Source organism: Astatotilapia calliptera, chromosome 18, assembly GCF_964374335.1.
Source record: "Astatotilapia calliptera chromosome 18, fAstCal68.1, whole genome shotgun sequence".
NCBI lineage: Eukaryota > Metazoa > Chordata > Actinopteri > Cichliformes > Cichlidae > Astatotilapia > Astatotilapia calliptera.
The window spans coordinates 15467013-15485522 of record NC_137439.1 but is presented as its reverse complement, the minus strand read 5'-3'; the positions used below and the strand labels follow the sequence as shown (position 1 = coordinate 15485522).

Here is an 18510-nt window from a genome sequence, read left to right as displayed (position 1 = left end):
TGTTTACAATTTATCATTAAAATATGAATTATTAAAGATATTTGACTTGTAATGCACCATAACTGAGTAGAGCGAAGCAAAAACTGCCTTGACTTGCCCTCAAACAACGCTTTCTAACTCGAAATCTATTTGGAGTATCGATATCATTCTTTCACCGTAAGAGACAGCAGGCTTTGGTGAACAATCATGGAAATTTTCAGGTCTCTGTGGAAATCCAACAAAAAGTTATGACGAGAGAAAAAAGTGGTTCATTTCCACAGTTTGAAATCTGAAGAAATCTGAGCGAAGGACGAATTTCCTACCCTCAAACAAGTCCAACTCATTTCAGAACGGTAATAGGTGAGAAAGAAATTCTTGAATTGTGAGCGTCAGGGGTGTCTGAAGATATTCGGGGACAAGCCTCATGTCTTAACTTTGCTTCGTTAAGGAGATATGACGATTCGAATATGCCTCTCATTACAGAAATCCAGCGGTGATTTTGAACAAGCTCTCCATTCACTTTATATGGAGAGTTTTCTGACCTTGTGTTAGTCTGAGGAGATTTGCAAAAATTCTATAAATCCCACAACAATGATGGTGACATTTTCTGAAAGCCAGCAAAAATACCTACGTTTTGATGTATAATTTGTGGAAGTTGAGTGAAAATTGAGCAAGTAGCAGGAAGTTGTTCGGACATGAAGTGAAAATTGCAAAACCTTCAGTGGCACACTGGAAGCCAAGAGCATAGCAACCATAACAACACATGTATTTTGTGAAAAATCACAATTTTGCAACTCAAAACTTTAAGAGGCATAAAAGTAAAACAGTAGAAGATTTGAAAAAGCTGAATCATACCTGAATAGCCCAATAATTTGTGAACATTTTAAAATTTGAATGGTTGTTCTAGGTGAAAATATGAGGAAGTAGTTAAGTTTCAAAAACAAGCAAAATTTAGCAGAATTGCAGAAGTTTCCCATTCATTTCAATGGGACAAATTAAAGGAAAAAAGCTTAATATTTTAAAAAGTATAATAGTTAAAAATAGCAAAAATCGTAGCAGGAATTAGCAAAAATAGCAGAATAGTTTAAAATTTGAACGGTGAAAATCGGCTGAAAATTGTGGAAGTAGTTTAACGGCGAAAAGTGTACGGAAACACCCGGAATAATAATAATAAAGAATAAAGAGAAACAGGAACTCAATAGTGTGGATGCTTAAAGCATCCACACAATAAAGATTCGAATAACAATACTGTGAATGCTTTTCAAGCATTCACACTAACTAGAAAGTGCATTTTCTGAAGAAACTGCAGTGTGAATGCTTGAATCTGAATGTATGCACTGAAATGAATTAATTGCTGAATTTTGAGTTAAAAATATTAAATGAAATTTTTAAAAAACAAACAAAAAAAACCAAATTTAACCTGAAAACAAAGGTGCTGAACTGCTAAAAGCTGAAGGTTACACAGAAGAAGAAGTTGGAAAAAAGCTGAAAATGTTTTAATTGTAAATGAGAAAACCCTAAGAAATGAGAAAAGAACATTTAGAGTCAGAAAACATCTGAATGAATATTAAAAGGTCATATTCTTTGAATCACTGAATGACTAAAATGTGATCCCTCTGCTTGGATCCACACAGTTTAAAAAATGTAAAAGTCTGAGCTTTGAAAAACAGTGTTGGAAAGAGAACAACGATGGCGACGTTTTGAGGGTAAAATGATGGCTTTAACACTGTGGACACAGCAGCAGTTGAAAGAGAAGTGTTTAAGATGAATCTTGGCAGAGAGAGAGAGAGAGCTCGTTAAGCAGGCAGGTGTGAGCCTGGTTGCTATAGTGACCGCACCCAATGGCTCCATACACACGTACACAGACATGCACCTCACTTTTGCTGCTTAAAATGAACAGAAAAGTCAGGCCGAAACAAATCGTTCCCAAATGAAAAGTAAAAGTCGTATTGACAAAATTCTTTCACCGTGAGCGACAGCAATGTCTAGTCTACCTAATTCTCAGTTTTCATGTCTGTGGAGCTTATTATATGGACGTGGTGACAGTGGAAAGACACCATGCTCTTCTGATTTTCAAACGAACCTTCTGAGCCATTTTAACATTAGAGTCTATGGAAGAGTTGGAGGGAGGAGGCTGTGCATTGGTGACATTTATGAAAGAACCATAACACCTAGGACAATAGTAAACACATTGGATGAAAGAGGACAGCGATGGCTACGTTTTGAGGGTAAAATCATACCTGTAGAGCAAACGCTGCGGACACAGCAGCAGTTTTAAAAAATATTTTAAGATTAATTTTTTTGCTCCTCTCACTCTAGCAGTTGAGCTGTCTCACTCTAGCCCCAACATTCCGTCCCATACACACCCATTATAAACTTTGAAACGGGTGAAAAAACATCATGAAACTTAAACTGGAACTGAAGAAAAAGTATAATAGATATTGAAAAGATAAATACAAGTTGAATAGTTGAATGTCTTGTCTTCGTTTTAAAGTTTGAATGGTGGCTCTATGTCAACGTATGTGGAAGTAGTAAGAGTTTAAAAATGAGTAAGTTGAATGAGAATTTGAAGGGTCTCCCCATTGAAATACATTATAAATTTTTGTTGAAAAAAGTTGAATAAAATTAAAAATATAAATGTTAAAAATGAGAAAAATAGAAGCAATGTTGTCCAAAAGAATAGGAATCTAACGGTGTTTGAATGGTTTTTCTAAGTTGAACGGTTTTGAAGGAGTAGGCTTTCAAAAAACGTACGGAAAAATAAAATATAACTAGAAAGTGCATTTTCTGAAGAAACTGCAGTGTGAATGCTTGAATCTGAATGTATGCACTGAAATGAATTAATTACTGAATTTAAGTTAAAAATCTTGAATGAGATTAAAAAAAAAAACCCGAATTTAACCTGAAAACAAAAGTGCTGAACTGCTAAAAGCTGAAGGTTACACAGAAGAAGAAGTTGGAAAAAAGCTGAAAATGTTTTAATTGTAAATTAGAAAAACCTAAGAAATGAGAAAAGAACATTTAGAGTCAGAAAACATCTGAAAGAATATTAAAAAGTCATATTCTTTGAATCACTGAATGACTAAAATGTGATCCCTCCACTTGGACCCACACAGTTTAAAAAGTTTACATCTCTGAGCTTTGAAAGACAAGATGTTGGAAAAAGAACAACGATGGCGACGTTTTGAGGGTAAAATGATGGCTTTAACACTGTGGACACAGCAGCAGTTGAAAGAGAAGTGCTTAAGATGAATCTTGGTACAGTGGCAGGCAGAGCTCGTTAAGCAGGCAGGTGTGAGCCTGGTTGCTATAGTGACTGCACCCAATGGCTCCATACACACGCACACAGACATGCACCTCACTTTTGCTGCTTAAAATGAACAGAAAAGTCAGGCCGAAACAAATCGCTCCCAAATGAAAAGTAAAAGTCGTATTGACAAAATTCTTTCACCGTGAGCGACAGCAATGTCTAGTCTACCTAATTCTCAGTTTTCATGCCTGTGGAGCTTATTATATGGACGTGGTGACAGTATAAAAACACCATGCTCTTCTGATTTTCAAACCAACCTTCTGAGCCGTTTTAACATTAGAGTCTATGGAAGAGTTGGAGGGAGGAGGCTGTGCATTGGTGACATTTATGAAAGAACCATAACACCTAGTACAATAGTAAACACATTGGATGAAAGAGGACAGCCATGGCTACGTTTTGAGGGTAAAATCATACCTGTAGAGCAAACGCTGTGGACACAGCAGCAGTTTTAAAAAAGATTTTAAGATTAATTTTTTTGCTCCTCTCACTCTAGCAGTTGAGCTGCCTCACTCTAGCCCCAACATTCCGTCCCATACACACCCATTATAAACTCTGAAACGGGTGAAAAAACATCATGAAACTTAAACTGGAACTGAAGAAAAAGTATAATAGATATTGAAAAGATAAATACAAGTTGAATAGTTGAATGTCTTGTCTTCGTTTTAAAGTTTGAATGGTGGCTCTATGTCAATGTATGTGGAAGTAGTAAGAGTTTAAAAATGAGTAAGTTGAATGAGGATTTGAAGGGTCTCCCCATTGAAATACATTATAAATTTTTGTTGAATAAAGTTGAATAAAATTAAAAATATAAATGTTAAAAATATGAAAAATAGAAGCAGTGTTGTCCAAAAGAATAGGAATCTAACGGTGTTTGAATGGTTTTTCTAAGTTGAACGGTTTTGAAGGAGTAGGCTTACAAAAAACGTACGGAATACAGAATAAAATATAATAACTAGAAAGTGCATTTTCTGAAGAAACTGCAGTGTGAATGCTTGAATCTGAATGTATGCACTGAAATGAATTAATTGCTGAATGTTAAGTTTAAAATCTGAATGAGCTGGAAAATACAGAATTTTTAACCTGAAAATAAAAGTGCAGAACCTTTGAAAGCTGATGTTCACACAGAAGAAGTTGGAAAAAGCTAAGCATGTTTAAAATGTAAATAATAAAAAGATGAGTAATGACAAAAGAAAATTTAGAGTCAGAAAACCTCTGAATGAATATTAAAAGTTCATATTCTTCTAATTGAAATGAACTTAAAAGATGAACAAACATTCTGCAGAAAATACAAACTTTAATATACAGCATGATGTTTTTCAGACATATACACATGTGTATATCATGTTTAATAGTATTACATACATCAATTTGTTTTGTATGTCATAGAAAATAACATAAAAATCTTAAGTCATATTTTACAGCTTCTTTCTGAAAAGGACTGGTAGAATAAAGAAAAATAACTAAATTAAATAACTAAATAAAAAATAATGAGCAACATATGAAATACATGAAAATTCAACTTTTAAAACCACAATCCTGAACCTTTAAATTGTGTTGGTTTCTTAGAACATGGCTGAACAGCTGTTTCTATCGGTCTACTTAATCTTCTGATCTGTCTACACATCTTTTTATTACTCATTCTTTTTTATGTTTTAATGTAAACAGAATCCACACAGTGGTAAAAGAGAACTGTATAGAGATTTGTGAGTAAACTCAAATGAAAGCCTAAGGTGGTGACACAGTTTAACACATGCAAATAATCAAATAAACACATTAGTCCTTTTTGTGAACATGGATAAATAAGTATCAATAGTTTACAGCATTGTTCAGCCATGCCACTAAATGCTTTTTTACACATTGTTTTAACCTGGGCTCAGACACAAAGTCCCAAATTTAGTTAGTCCCTGACTTTGAGTTGTGGTTATGACTAATTATTATACACAAGGCTTTATCTATCTAAACTCTAAGGACACAAATATGAAAAAACCTATACTTACCAGCTGATACCCCACACTACACACTAGGTGTGCCATGTGACCTGAAACTTTGGTACAAAATCATCATAATCATTCTGTTAACACTGTTTTTTAACACTGTTTGTGTTGCTGTTCAGCAGTTTAAAATGTTTTAGATTGGATTACATGGAATGAATTTGAATTTTCTTGGGGGTTTTTGTATGTGTTTCGTTCTCAGCAGATTTTTTCTTCCATACTGTTGAATTCCAGTTACCACATTTCTGGTCATATGACATCCCAAGTGCCCACTTAAAAAAATCCCCACAGTTAATTCAACATTAAAACAAAATAAAAAAATGTTAAATAAATAAAGGTTTGCTCTGTGATGAAATATTAAATAAGCATACATTGTACAGAGCACTAACAATGAAAACAATCCTTTAGCCTGTTGATCAGAGAGAGGCAGTCATTATGTCCATTTAAAACCTGTAATCACAGAGCACAATGTTTCTGTGAAACTATGAAGTCCCATATGATCCTCATCATGTCCAGTGACTTCAGAGTGGATCCTCCCTGTCATCCGGCCAGTGTTTGATGTGTGGCAAGCAGCACAGAAGCAGGATAGCTGAGGACTTTAAAAGAAGAGCAGAAAACGGGAACATATGTAGTTGTAAATGTAAATATCAGTGATACTTGTCTTGTCAAAGGGAATAAAATAATGAAAATGTTAACTTACACACTCATTTAGAGAGGATCTTGACACTGCACAGAGGAGGCACAGTCAGTCTGACAATGATGGTGATCTCCAGGGATGTTTTCCTGCAGCAACATTCCTGCCAACTGGCCATATGATCCAGAGTAGTTGGTTTGTAATGAACAGAAAGGTGTATATGTTAGGTAGTGTGCACTCAGAGCTGGTCCTAAGAAACAAACACATCCTGTAATAAACTGAATACCTGTAGTAGTGCTGCTGCAAATATGAAGCCCTTCTATCATGAGTGGTTTCAAAGAAGGTGTTTTGGAGGCTCGGTCACAGAAACTGTGCAGTCTGTTCAGTCCTGAGTGTCTCAGCTCTGATGGGGATGGATCACAGAGGGAAACACCTGAGTACAGACATTACAATACACTCTAACACTCCTAAGGTCAAGTGAAAACACAATTTAAACACTTTACAAAGAATGAATACATGTTTTCATGGAAATTATGTCATTAACCCTTTTTGTTGTGAGTAAATCTCACCGACTGCTTGTGGGACAAGCTAGAAGGAGGACTTATCACAGAATGTCTCCTGTGCTCCAGATGTGAAGTCTCACGCTCTAATCGTACGGCGATGAAGATGGTGATGATGAAGCCTCTCTGATCTGTGGCATTACAGTTTCTAGCTGCTATGTGCTTCACACTGTTGGATCTTACATGTGAAGCTTGGAGAAGACACAGGAGGACTGTGTCTCTCTTAAAAAAGAAAAAGAAAAAAGGAAACCTAACGCCCCCCCCCCCCTCAGCTCCCACCGTAACCCCCCCCCCCCCCACTCAACTCCCCAACCTCACACCATCCAATGTCTATACAAATGTAGGGTATCAGCTGGTAACAGAAAGCAAGTGTTACATATGTACTACTTATGTAACACTGCTGAAACATTTCTGGCCAGAAATGTGCAGTTATCAACCCAGACCCACCCTGATGATTGCACTGGCCGAAACATGATAAAAGCTCATAAAAATGTATGTTTCATTGAAAGATTTGTCCAAAAATATAATCGTATACTTTTGAAAAAGTTTAAAGTTTATAACAAACCAAAATAATAACATTTTTGTAAATAGTATTTCAAAATAGAGGCACACATAAAGTGGCTTAACTGTCATTATTGCTGTAATTAGGTTTGTTTGTTTGTTTGTTTGTTTGTTTGTTTGTTTGTTTGTTTGTTTGTTTGTTTTTTAAAAAGCAACCTTTAGTCATTATTGTTCTCTCAGAAACAATGAAGAAGCTGTTGAACATTTATGTGTTGTGTAGGCAATCCTCTGGTCCACCCTCCCTCCCTCCCAGCCACAGTGAGACTGGGGCAGCCTGGCAGGATGTTGAAGCCTGGCTGCAGAGAGGATATGCCTACACTGTTCGTTTCAAACTGCTATATTTGATTTTTCTGACATTTATAGGTTACTGTTAGTGAATTTTAGATTTTCTGTAATAAATAAAATTGTCATCTTTTACTGATATCATTACTTAATTCATGTAATTGTATTTTATGTAAACAATTCAACCATTATACTGCAATGCAGGGCGTCAACTTTTAAATATCGCTCTACTTTCTTAAGTCATTCAAAAATATAGAAATTACTTACTGTATTCAAAGATCTAGATCATGAATCATCACAGGACAATACACAGTATACTGGGTCATGGTAACTATGGTATGTCTTCATGACTCCAGAATGGAGACATCGATCTGACTGAGAAATGAAAATTAGGTCAAGCAGTGTGTTCTTCTCTGTGGTAGGGGCAGTGATGACCTGTGCGTATCCCCTAGACTCAAACAGCTCCAGGATTGGTTTGTTTGCACTGGATAAAACATTCTCATTAAAATCACCACAAACTATGATGGGATGACAGTCCATGATCTCCAATGAGTCTAATAGGCTTACCAGGTTTTTCAGGAATGGCCTCAGAGTGTAGTCTGGAGGTCTGTATACAACTGCAATCAGAGCACTGACTGGTGCTTCAACCTTTAAAGCCAGAAATTCAAGGTCAGTTACATTATGGATGTACTGTTTTTCATGCACTTGAATGTCACTTTTCACATAAACAGCAACTCCACCACCACTTCTGTTTGCCATCTGGGGAAAGTTTGTGTAGGACAGGTGTCTGTTGCGTTTGAACAAATTGTAATTTTCCAAGTGGAGACTCTCTGCGACAAAAGAGCCCCGCAGGTGTGTTTCTGTTAGGCACAAAACATCTGCTAGACACAATTCATGGTGACTTTTGATGTCATTAATGTGAGCTGGCAGTCCCTCTGTATTATGATGAACAATGGTGAAAACCTCTGACCTGCTCAGTGTTTGCCTCACGTGTAGAAGAGGCATCATGTCATCAAGGTTGGCTTGTCTCATGTTCTCAAGCGCTGCAGTGATTTCTGGGTTGGTGAATATTTTTTTCTCTTCCATATCAAGAAGATACAGTCCACTGAGAGACGTCACTCTACTGACAGCTACGTAGGCCATGCCGGGCTCAAAAATGCTCTTAAGAGAGACAACAGCTGATGTAGTTGTCATACCCTGTACCTTATGTATTGTACATGCAAAGGCCAGCTTCACTGGGAACTGTCTTCGTACCACTCCTTTCTGCTTCAGATTCTCCTCTGCTCTCTCAATGTACACCATGTCGTCTGCTGGTGTGCGGTTATTCTTTCCAGATGTCTCATTATCCATTTTAAGTCCAAGCTTGATGATGTGTTGGTCGTTTTCAGAGTGAACTACTCTAAGTAGTATTCCAAAAGCTCCATTAACCAAACCATTTTGTATGTCAATGTTTCTGGTGAGCATGACACGAGCTCCTTCTGCAACTTTCAGTGTGTCTGGTAACTCGTTTTTACCTCCTTTCAATGGTCTGTCTTGAAGTGCCATTCTGCCAGTTCTAGGATCTTTTCTATAATCATCTGCATGGATGTCAATGATATGAGTGTGGAGCAGAGCCAGTGTTGCAGAGTTGTGTGCATCCACTTCTTTATTAGTTGCAAAAATGTGCAACGCATCAGTTGGACAAAGGGCTGGTTCAGTTATGGCCTGTGACAACAAATTTCTATCTGCTTCGCAAAGCTCATCCAACTTTCCTTTCACACGAATTCTGTTCAGCATCTCTGCAAAGACAACATCATCTTTCTGACGCATAATCTCAGTCAGAGTGATCATCTGAAAATGCTCCCGCCACAGGTCGATCTCAGACGGGTCGTGCACACAGAGAGGTTTAGACTGTCGCACTGGGGGTAGCTGATAGAAGTCTCCGACAGCAATGACTGACATGCCTCCAAAGGGTCTCCGAGTCCCTTTGATCTGTTTGAGTCTTGCATCTACATATGCAAACAGATGTCTTGACACCATAGACACTTCGTCAATGACGATTATTTCAGCATTCAAAAGTTCTGATCTGACTTCATCCAGCTGATTGCCAAGTCCCTGAATGGGAGGTTTTAAGCTTCTAGGCAGCTTGAGAAGAGAATGCAGTGTTGTTCCAGAAATGTTAAAAGCTGCAGTCCCAGTGAAAGCAGTTAACAGGACAGTGGGTTTTGATATGTCAACGTCGTCTGCATATCTGGGCACTTTGCTCAGTATCTTAGATGCTTCTGAGTAGATGCATTTGATAAGATGTGATTTTCCTGTTCCAGCACCACCATTAATATAAAAGAAAAACTGCTCTGGATTTAGAGCACAGACTCTTTTAATGCACCAGTCTCTAACTGCATAAAATATGCAGGCTTGCTTCTTGTTCAGATTCTGAAACATCTGACGTAACAATGTGGGATCAATAGCAGGGGGTTCCCTGATGGCTCTGACTTCTGTTGAAGCATCAGCCTGACGGCTGTAGTCGGGCACATCTTCCTGTTCATTTTCATTGTCTCGCTCTCTTTCTTGTTCAACAAGTGGCAACCTTACGAGATCTGATTCAGGTGCCAGATTACACCATTCGTCAGTCACACCTCTGTTCTGCTCATATTCCTCAACAGCGCTCTCGATCTCCTCACTGTTTTTCTCATATTTTTCTCTGTTTCTTTTGACAATGTGTTGCACGTACTCAAGATGGTCAGTACCTGGTAGCTGTACACAGCCAGCACCATAGAAAGCCTGATAGGTTGGCAACGATGGTGTTTTCAGTTCGTGGTCTGAACGATGAGGAAGGTACAGTTTAAGCAGTCTTCCGTAATATTGCTCTGGATGTTTTTCTTGTGAGCAGCGGTGAAATCTGATGATAGCAGGCTTATTGTTTTTGCGCCTTTGCACAAACCCCATCTCATTGAGAAGGGGCAAAACATCTTTACCTTTTTTCTGTTGGCCATAGACAATCCTGCAAGTAGCAGCAAAGTCTGCCATGCACATCTCCTCATACTCTGGTGTTTCAGGTCTGGCTTTGTATTTGTCATTCAAAGATGTCATCCAAACATTGGAAGACTCAGGTGTTGTGTTGTCCAGAACTGACAGGGGACGACTCATTTTCACAGGATTATCATCAGTTGGAATGAATATTACAGCACGTGAGCATTGCTTCATGTGAAGACCACATGCACGAGCAACACACTCCTGTGCACTGATCTCTCGCTTCTTTGAATATGCCTGCATGACGGCTCTCATTTCATCGCACTCATTTACACTGTCTTTATGGGAGTTCTCAATGACAGTTTTCAGGTACTCAGATAGCCCGCCCTCTTTTTTTGATATATATTTCATTAAATAATTTGCAGCACCAAAAGCATCTAAAACAAAGCTTATGTCGATATTACTGTTCCAGGCTTCAAGCAGATGTGGATTATAGCCGTTTATCCAAGAGTCTTTTGGATCACGCTTTAGTATGATCGTACTCCTCATGTTCATTTTATTCAGGTATCTCTCATATTCTGCATGTGTCAACTTGCATCTTTCCAAGAGCTGCTCTAAACTCATGGAAGCAGTTTCAGGTTCATTCAGCAGCTGGTTCAGTGGTCTGAGCTTGTTCTTTGCCGTTTCTACTTCCAGTGCATCATCCTCACTGGGTCTTGTGATCATTGTCTCATTGCAGGGTGGTTTGGGAAAACCAAAACGGCACCCGGAGCTTAAACTCCTAAAGCACGTCTTTGTGTGGTTCTTACTGTGTTTTTGCACTTCTGTTACTTTTTTGTACAGTTCAGGTTGTTTATGTGGATCAGGCAGCTGAGCTGTGATGTATTTGTTTATAAAATCAAGAACAGTTTGCTCATCATCCTCCTCAAACACAGGAGCACCTTCTACCCACAGGAGGCAGTGTATGTGTGGGCTTCCTCTGTGCTGAAACTCAACTCTGTAAAAGTAGTCAATGACTTTGCCAAGTGGCTCTGCGGGAGATAAGAGTAAATCTCTGAATAATGCTTCAACTCTCTTGTCAAACATGCGCATTGTTGTGACAGGATTGCTTCTCAGGATGTCACACTTTGCTGACCAGTCGAGTCCTTCAAAATTCACTTGTTCACCTTGCTGCCTTGTTATTGCCTCGATCACTTCAGGCCAGCGCATTTCAGCAGCTGAAAATGTGCAAAAGAACGTGGGAGTTCCCAACTGTCTGATCATGGCAAAAAGATCTCTTGTTGTTTTCTCCCAATAGGCTGGGGTTCCTCTCAGAGGCTGCATGAATCTCACTGCATCTTTATTTCGCACCAGTTTCTCCACCTCATGTTTATCTTGTAACATGCCTGAGGTTATTTTTCTACCATCTCTGGTCAGAGGCTTTGCCTTCCTTAACTGTACTGTCATGCTGGATGTAGCCAAGTGTATTTCAGTCACAAACTGTGCAAAGAATAAATAGTTTGTGTCTTTGGCAAAACGATCATCAATGCAGAAAAGTCTTGATTTGAAATACCCACTGGGGGATACTTTGATCAGCCTTCTTTCATCAAGTGTGTTTTGGCCTGTAGGAAACTGCACAGGGAAGGCCATGGCCTCCAGTTTAGGTGTTTTGAAAAAACTTATTGGATTGTTTCTCTCTGCAGGAGCAACAGAGTAGATTCCTTCACTGAAACATAATATCTCCTCAGCCACATCAGGGGGCTGCAAACAGGACTCGAGTGCAAAACCACCATTAGTCAGTCCATCTGCTTGCTCTGAATCATCTCTCATCTGTTCATGCGATTGTTCACCATCACAGGGTAACATGTCAATGTCCTGTTCATTTATATTTTGTGCTTCACTCAGTGCATTTTTCTCACAGCTGTCAATTTCCATTAAATCAGCCTCATCATAATCGTCCTCATTCATGTTTTCATCATCATCATCCTCATCATCTTCATCAGGAAGAGTTGGATCACACAGCTCAGCATCATCTCTGATGCTCACATCCTTATACTGTGGATGAATCTGCTTGAGTTTATGCAGTGCTTGCACAAGTTTAGACCAGCTTACAGTCTGAAACAGCTGATGACCTTTGTAAGACAAGCGTCTCTTCAATTTTACTCTCATGACCTGAGAATTAATTCTCAATCGAGGTAGTGTTTCAACAGTTTCCTGTACCTCTGATGGGACACAGACCACATTTCCTCTAATTGCTCTTTGTCTGCCTTTGGGAAGAGGAATGATCTTGGCAAATGGTATGCACTTGGCTATGAGATGTCTCTCCAGTATGTTGAGATCAGAAAGTTCAGCTGGAATATCAGCAAGATCCAACTTATTGGCAACAGCAAGTGCTGGCATGGATCCATTTTTAAGATGATCGTGGCAGGTGTGACAAATCCACTCTCTCTTTCTCTCATCGGGAACATTGCACTGCTCATTTCTGCAGTTTTCATCACAAACATGAACAAACTTTCCTGTCAAACATGTTGTAACTACATGTGGGTTTTTGACATAATTTGACCTTCTGCAGGGTCGTACTTGGTTTGGAAATGAAGCCTTGAAACATACAGTACATGGGTATGATGGTCCAGCTTTGATTTGTGATTTGAACACAGATATGGCCTCGTTGATCACACTGTTGTCACTCTCTTGGGTTTGTCTGTTCACCCATCTGTATTTCCTTTTTATTTTCATTGCACATCTCATATTGTGCATAATCCTGAAGGCAAGATTACTTTGATACCTGTCTCGCATTAGTTGTTTCATTAGTTGTTTGTGTCTTACTCTGAATGCGTTATCACGTGCATAACGCTGAGTCACTCGAGATCTCTGTCTCTCTCTGAAATCTGGGCTCTCTTGATACCTTTTAGTGATATAGTTTTTTTGTTTTTGTCTAAATTCAGCATTGTCACAGTAGCGTCTTTTAATATATTGTTGTTGTTTCTTTCTAACTGTAGCATTCTCAGAAAAACGTTTTTTAACATATTGTTTTTGTTTCTTTCTGAATTCATCATTTTCACAGTAACGTCTTCTAATATATTGCTGTTGTTTCTGTCTGAATTCATCATTTTCACAGTAACGTCTTCTAATATATTGCTGTTGTTTCTGTCTGAATTCATCATTTTCACAGTAACGTCTTCTAATATATTGCTGTTGTTTCTGTCTGAATTCATCATTTTCACAGTAACGTCTTCTAATATATTGCTGTTGTTTCTGTCTGAATTCATCATTTTCACAGTAACGTCTTTTCATATACTGTTGTTGTTTTTGTCTAACTTCAGGATTGTTTTTATATGTCTCGCTTGTGCAAGATTTTTTCTTTTCTTTGTAATCTTTATTTGAAGCATACTTTTGTTGTTCTTTCCTTTTTTGGTTTTCTTTTCTCTGATTTCTGGGTTTCTCTGATGCCATTAATCTTCTTTTCATTTTGTTCCTTTGTTGTTTATTAACTTTTTTCAGTTTTTGTAAAACTATATCAGAAAGGTCACAGGCAGCAACATTTGTTATGGCAGCATTTGATTGACATGAAAAAGCATCACTTGATGGAAGGAAACTTAATTCACTGCATAGTTCTTCAGTTGGTATATTAGGAGGTTCATTCTGATCTTCATATGATGTGAACTGAGTCATGTGGACTTCTTTTTGTTTCACCAGTGGCGTACAAATGGACATTTGACAAAAGATATTTTCAGTCGGATCAGTGGTTGTGTTTCTCCTTGGAGTAGAGGGGTTTGCTTCATCAACAGTTGTATCAGAGTGAGTAGGTGCCACAGCAGTGGCAGCTGTTGGTCTGCAGACTGTGTCTGTGATAGTATCACTCAGGTTGACTGTGCTTATACTGTAGAACTGCACAGGCTTCAGTTCATAGTTACAAGAGGGTGATATCTCCATCATTTCATAAGAATCTTGGAGCCTCTTAATCATGTCACTGAGGAGTGTGAATTTCAGCATCACAGCTGTACCACGATTACGTGACTGTAGTAGTAGAGGAAGACCACTGGGTGTTCTGGGGTGTGGGTCAAAGAAACCATATATGCCTGATGTGGATCTGAACACTGCGATACACAATCCACTCATAATCAGTAAGGCATACTGCACATCTGACAACAGGCAGCTCAGTCCTGCTTCTAAGCTCAGAAAGGTATCTACTGCCTCCTCTGGAGGTTCTTCAAATGTCCCATACCGGGAAGGCTGTGTCATGTCGACATCATACATAGACCTGCGAGCATCAACTTTGTCTGGCAGCTCATCGGTTGCCAAATGAATATTTTTAGGAAATCTTTTCTTGGCCTCTTTGTACATCACATCACCTTTATCCAAGACCAGATTTAGGTCAGCTGTAGTCATGTTTTCATTCTCATGAAGGAAAGCAAGAAATGTGAGTGAGTTACATGTGCACTGCTTGTTTCTGGAGTCTCCATATTTAGGATGAGCCTGGCTGCGAGATGCACAGACATGTATAACAGAGGGCTGGTTTTCAAGGTTCAGTCTTTCTGCATGAGATGGTCCTGCCACATCACTGTGACAGCCTCTTTTCAAAAAATCAGCATAACCCACCTGTGGGTCACATGACACCTCATGTTGTTCATTAAATTCATGCTGCAGTCCACTCTTTACAGCATCAGCATAAGATACCTGTTGTACATGTGCAGGAACATGTTGACCTGCCTGTTTGACACTGTCAGAATTGGTCTTTGTAGACACACTGTCTTCTGCAGAGCTCTGAGGAAAATCAAACTCAGCTTGTTCACATGTTGGTACACTGTGAAACTCATGAAACTTTTTCCAGCGTTGTTTTGCAGCTTGTGACTTTTTCTGCTTCCTTGGCATTTTCACACACCTGCAAGTGTTTCTTAGTCTTTAGAAAAATTGTTCACAAGATAAGAGTGGCACACACCAGGAGATGTTGTCTTTGTTTTTATATTTCAGTTTTTATTTGTCTTAAACAGTTGTCTTTCGTTTGACAGTTTGTTCTTCAGTTGAGAGAATATTATGCACTCTCTTTATTGGCTTGGCACAACTTAGCAGCAAGCCAAGAGTGAAAAACAGGTAGAGAGAAAATTTAGAAGAGAGAACAGGCAGAGCAGGAGAGACACGGCTGGGAAATCACAATCAAACCGTGAATTAGTTTTCTTTGTTTGTTCAGTTTGTTCTCAGGTAGAGGCAATATATGCACTCTTTATTGCTTTAATGGCTTGGCGTTTTTCAGCAGCAAGCCAAGAGTGAAAAACAGGTAGAGAGAAAATTTAGCAGTGAGAACAGACAGAGCAGGAGAGACACGGCTTTAAATCAAACCGCAGATTTTTCTTTGTTTGTTCAGTTTGTTCATAGGTTGAGGCAAAATATGCACTCTTTATTGCTTTGTTGGCTTGGCGTTTTTCAGCAGCAAGCCAAGAGTGAAAAACAGGTAGAGAGAAAATTTAGCAGAGAGAACAGACAGAGCAGGAGAGACACGGCTTTAAATCAAACCGCAAAAGGATTGTTGGTTTGGCAAAATTTCTCACAAACCACAGAGTGAAATACAGATGGAAAGAAGGCAGAGACAACAGGTGGAGCAGGACAGAGGATAGAGGGGTTGGGGGGTTGGGATGTGAGAGAGAAGACTGGAGATCTGGTCCTTGTTCTTCTTCTGCACACTGTGAACAAAAAACAAGAAAAAAATTATTTTATTAAAATTATATCACATGGTAATTGTATGAACTAATTGTGACTACTGAAAAAGGACAAAACAAATATTCAAGCTAAACTGTTGTCGGCTGCCATGTGCAAAAAGTTGCATAATTGGGCACTTTTTAAAGGAATAAATATTTAATTAAATTCAGCAATAATATTTTTAAATACAAATATGATTGAGTGAATCATTAATTAATCACATGTAGTGTGACTACAAAAATGTACGAAAAAAATATTTTAGCCCAATTGTTAAGCTGCACTTATGTGTATTTATTATAAAATTGTGTTTAAAAGGTCTAGCACAAAGTTTGAACCCATCACTTTACATCTTATATTAGTCAGATTATTTTATTATTTTGGTCTACTTCTCTTACAGTATGTGCACACCTACCAGGCAAAGCACAGTGTCAGTCAGGTTCCTGAAAGTGTAACACGAGAAATAATACGTTAGTTGTCTGTACAGTGTTATCAGACTAACAGAAATACAAAGCCCACACAACATGATACACTGAACTTATAGTCAGCAGGGTAATTATAGAGTAATATAGCACACCAACTGATACAGCAGCCATTTTACAATTCAAACTAATTAACTGAAGTATTGCCACTTATGTAAGGCTACTGTTAGACTGTTACTAGCCTTAGCATTGCTGCTAGCGCTAGCATTCCGGCTAGCATTAGCACTTCAGTTAGTGTTAGCAATGCAGCTAGCGTTAGCATTGCAGCTAGCGTTAGCAATGCTACTAGCGCTAGCACTCTTACTGTTAAAACTGAGCCACAATGGCAATAATAAAGCTCATTTCTTACTTTTGTCTCACTGACCGGCAAGAAATATCACAGGAATATTATTTTTGTCAGTTAACAAGTGCTAAGGCTAGTGTTAGCACTATAGCTAGCGTTAGCATTGTTGCTAGCATTAGCATTGTTGCTAGCATTAGCATCGAAGCTAGCGTTAGCACTGCTGCTAACAGCAAAACATCATAAACGTATATAAATGATAGCGAAGGTTATTCTTTTTTCTTTCTTCTTTGAATTCTTTTTAACTCTGTTGGACTTGATATGTGAGTTTAAATGTCAAACATGTATTTTTTCCATCATAAAAATAAAACACTGCAGTACTGAGTGTACTGTACTTACCACAGCAGAGAGCGAAGCGGAATGACGACAGTTGGTCCAGTGATAGGTTAAAAACAGATGAGGCGTTCAGGTGGTGCTTGGAAATTTGACCATCAGTTTGAACAGCAATAATGAGCATATACATGTCTGTGTGTTGGTCTCTGTGTGTGACAGACATAGAGAGATAGAGGGAAAAAATACACTATACTAGTGTACAAATTGGTACTTTTTGCCCAAGTATAAGCGAATGAGTGACATACAGAAAAACAGGGCAACTGGCATTAAATGAGCAAATAAAAAGTATTAAATCTTGAACTGTTTTGTGGGTTTTATTTTAAGACTACTTTGAGTGTATTCGTGGGGAGATAAACTATACAGACTATAAACAGAAACATTAAATGAGATTAGATTAGTTAAACGTTAGTTAAAAGGTGGGGAAATTAACTACAGACCAATAGATGCTGAGAGCTTTAATTATCCAGTCAGAAAGGATGATTTTGAAGTCATCAACTGACTCCAACTGCCCAGATCTGAAAAACCTTTGTGCCAATCACAATGCTCTACTTAGTTGGCATATACTAACTAGTGACAAACTATTAATCTGTGGCAAAACCCTGTCAAATCTGTCTTATTGTACTATTGAAAAAGTTAATCTTACTACAATCTAACATTTTTAGGTTTAACCTTGGCAGAGTGAGAGAGAGCTCGTTAAGCAGGCAGATGTGAGCCTGGTTGCTATAGTAACTGCACCCAATGGCTCCATACACACGACACAGACATGCACCTCACTTTTGCTGCTTAAAATGAACAGAAAAGTCAGGCCGAAACAAATTCTTCCCAAATGAAAAGTACATGTCGTGTTGACAAAATTCTTTCACCGTGAGCGACAGCAATGTCTAGTCTACTGAATTCTCAGTTTTCATGTCTGTGGAGTTTATTATATGGACGTGGTGACAGTGGAAAGACACCATGCTCTTCTGATTTTCAAACGAACCTTCTGAGCCATTTTAACATTAGAGTCTATGGAAGAGTTGGAGGGAGGAGGCTGTGCATTGGTGACATTTATGAAAGAACCATAACACCTAGTACAATAGTAAACACATTGGATGAAAGAGGACAGCGATGGCTACGTTTTGAGGGTAAAATCATACCTGTAGAGCAAACGCTGCGGACACAGCAGCAGTTTTAAAAAAGATTTTAAGATTATTTTTTTTGCTCCTCTCACTCTAGCAGTTGAGCTGTCTCACTCTAGCCCCAACATTCCGTCCCATACACACCCATTATAAATTTTGAAACGGGTGAAAAAACATCATGAAACTTAAACTGGAACTGAAGAAAAAGTATAATAGATATTGAAAAGATAAATACAAGTTGAATAGTAGAATGTCTTGTCTTCGTTTTAAAGTTTGAATGGTGGCTCTATGTCAATGTATG

General features: G+C 38.4%; 1 protein-coding gene across 7 annotated transcripts; it reads right to left on the bottom strand.

The window, feature by feature from the left end:
- Positions 1-4561: 4561 nt before the first annotated feature.
- On the bottom strand, positions 4562-17963 carry LOC145421674 (uncharacterized). Of its 7 annotated transcripts, XR_013903031.1 has the most exons (6): positions 17098-17962; positions 16352-16379; positions 7585-15923; positions 6201-6317; positions 5981-6084; positions 4562-5876 (listed from the first exon to the last, which is right to left on the bottom strand). XR_013903031.1 is itself a non-coding variant. In XM_080292219.1 (4 exons), exon 3 carries the CDS (start codon positions 15115-15117, stop codon positions 7603-7605), a length of 7515 nt encoding a protein of 2504 aa, XP_080148345.1. In that variant the 5' UTR covers positions 15118-15923; positions 16352-16379; positions 17098-17962; the 3' UTR covers positions 4562-6317; positions 7585-7602. The 7 variants fall into 7 exon arrangements, 2 of the variants coding, with proteins under 2 accessions (XP_080148345.1, XP_080148346.1); XR_013903033.1 differs by having other exon boundaries at positions 4562-6317; positions 7885-7965; positions 8288-15923; positions 17098-17963; XR_013903030.1 differs by having other exon boundaries at positions 5981-6317.
- Positions 17964-18510: the final 547 nt, after the last annotated feature.

What these genes read in the sequence shown, in the direction of transcription:
- LOC145421674 (XM_080292219.1), bottom strand. Translation starts at nt 15,117, where the DNA reads ATGCCAAGGAAGCAGAAAAAGTCACAAGCTGCAAAACAACGCTGGAAA.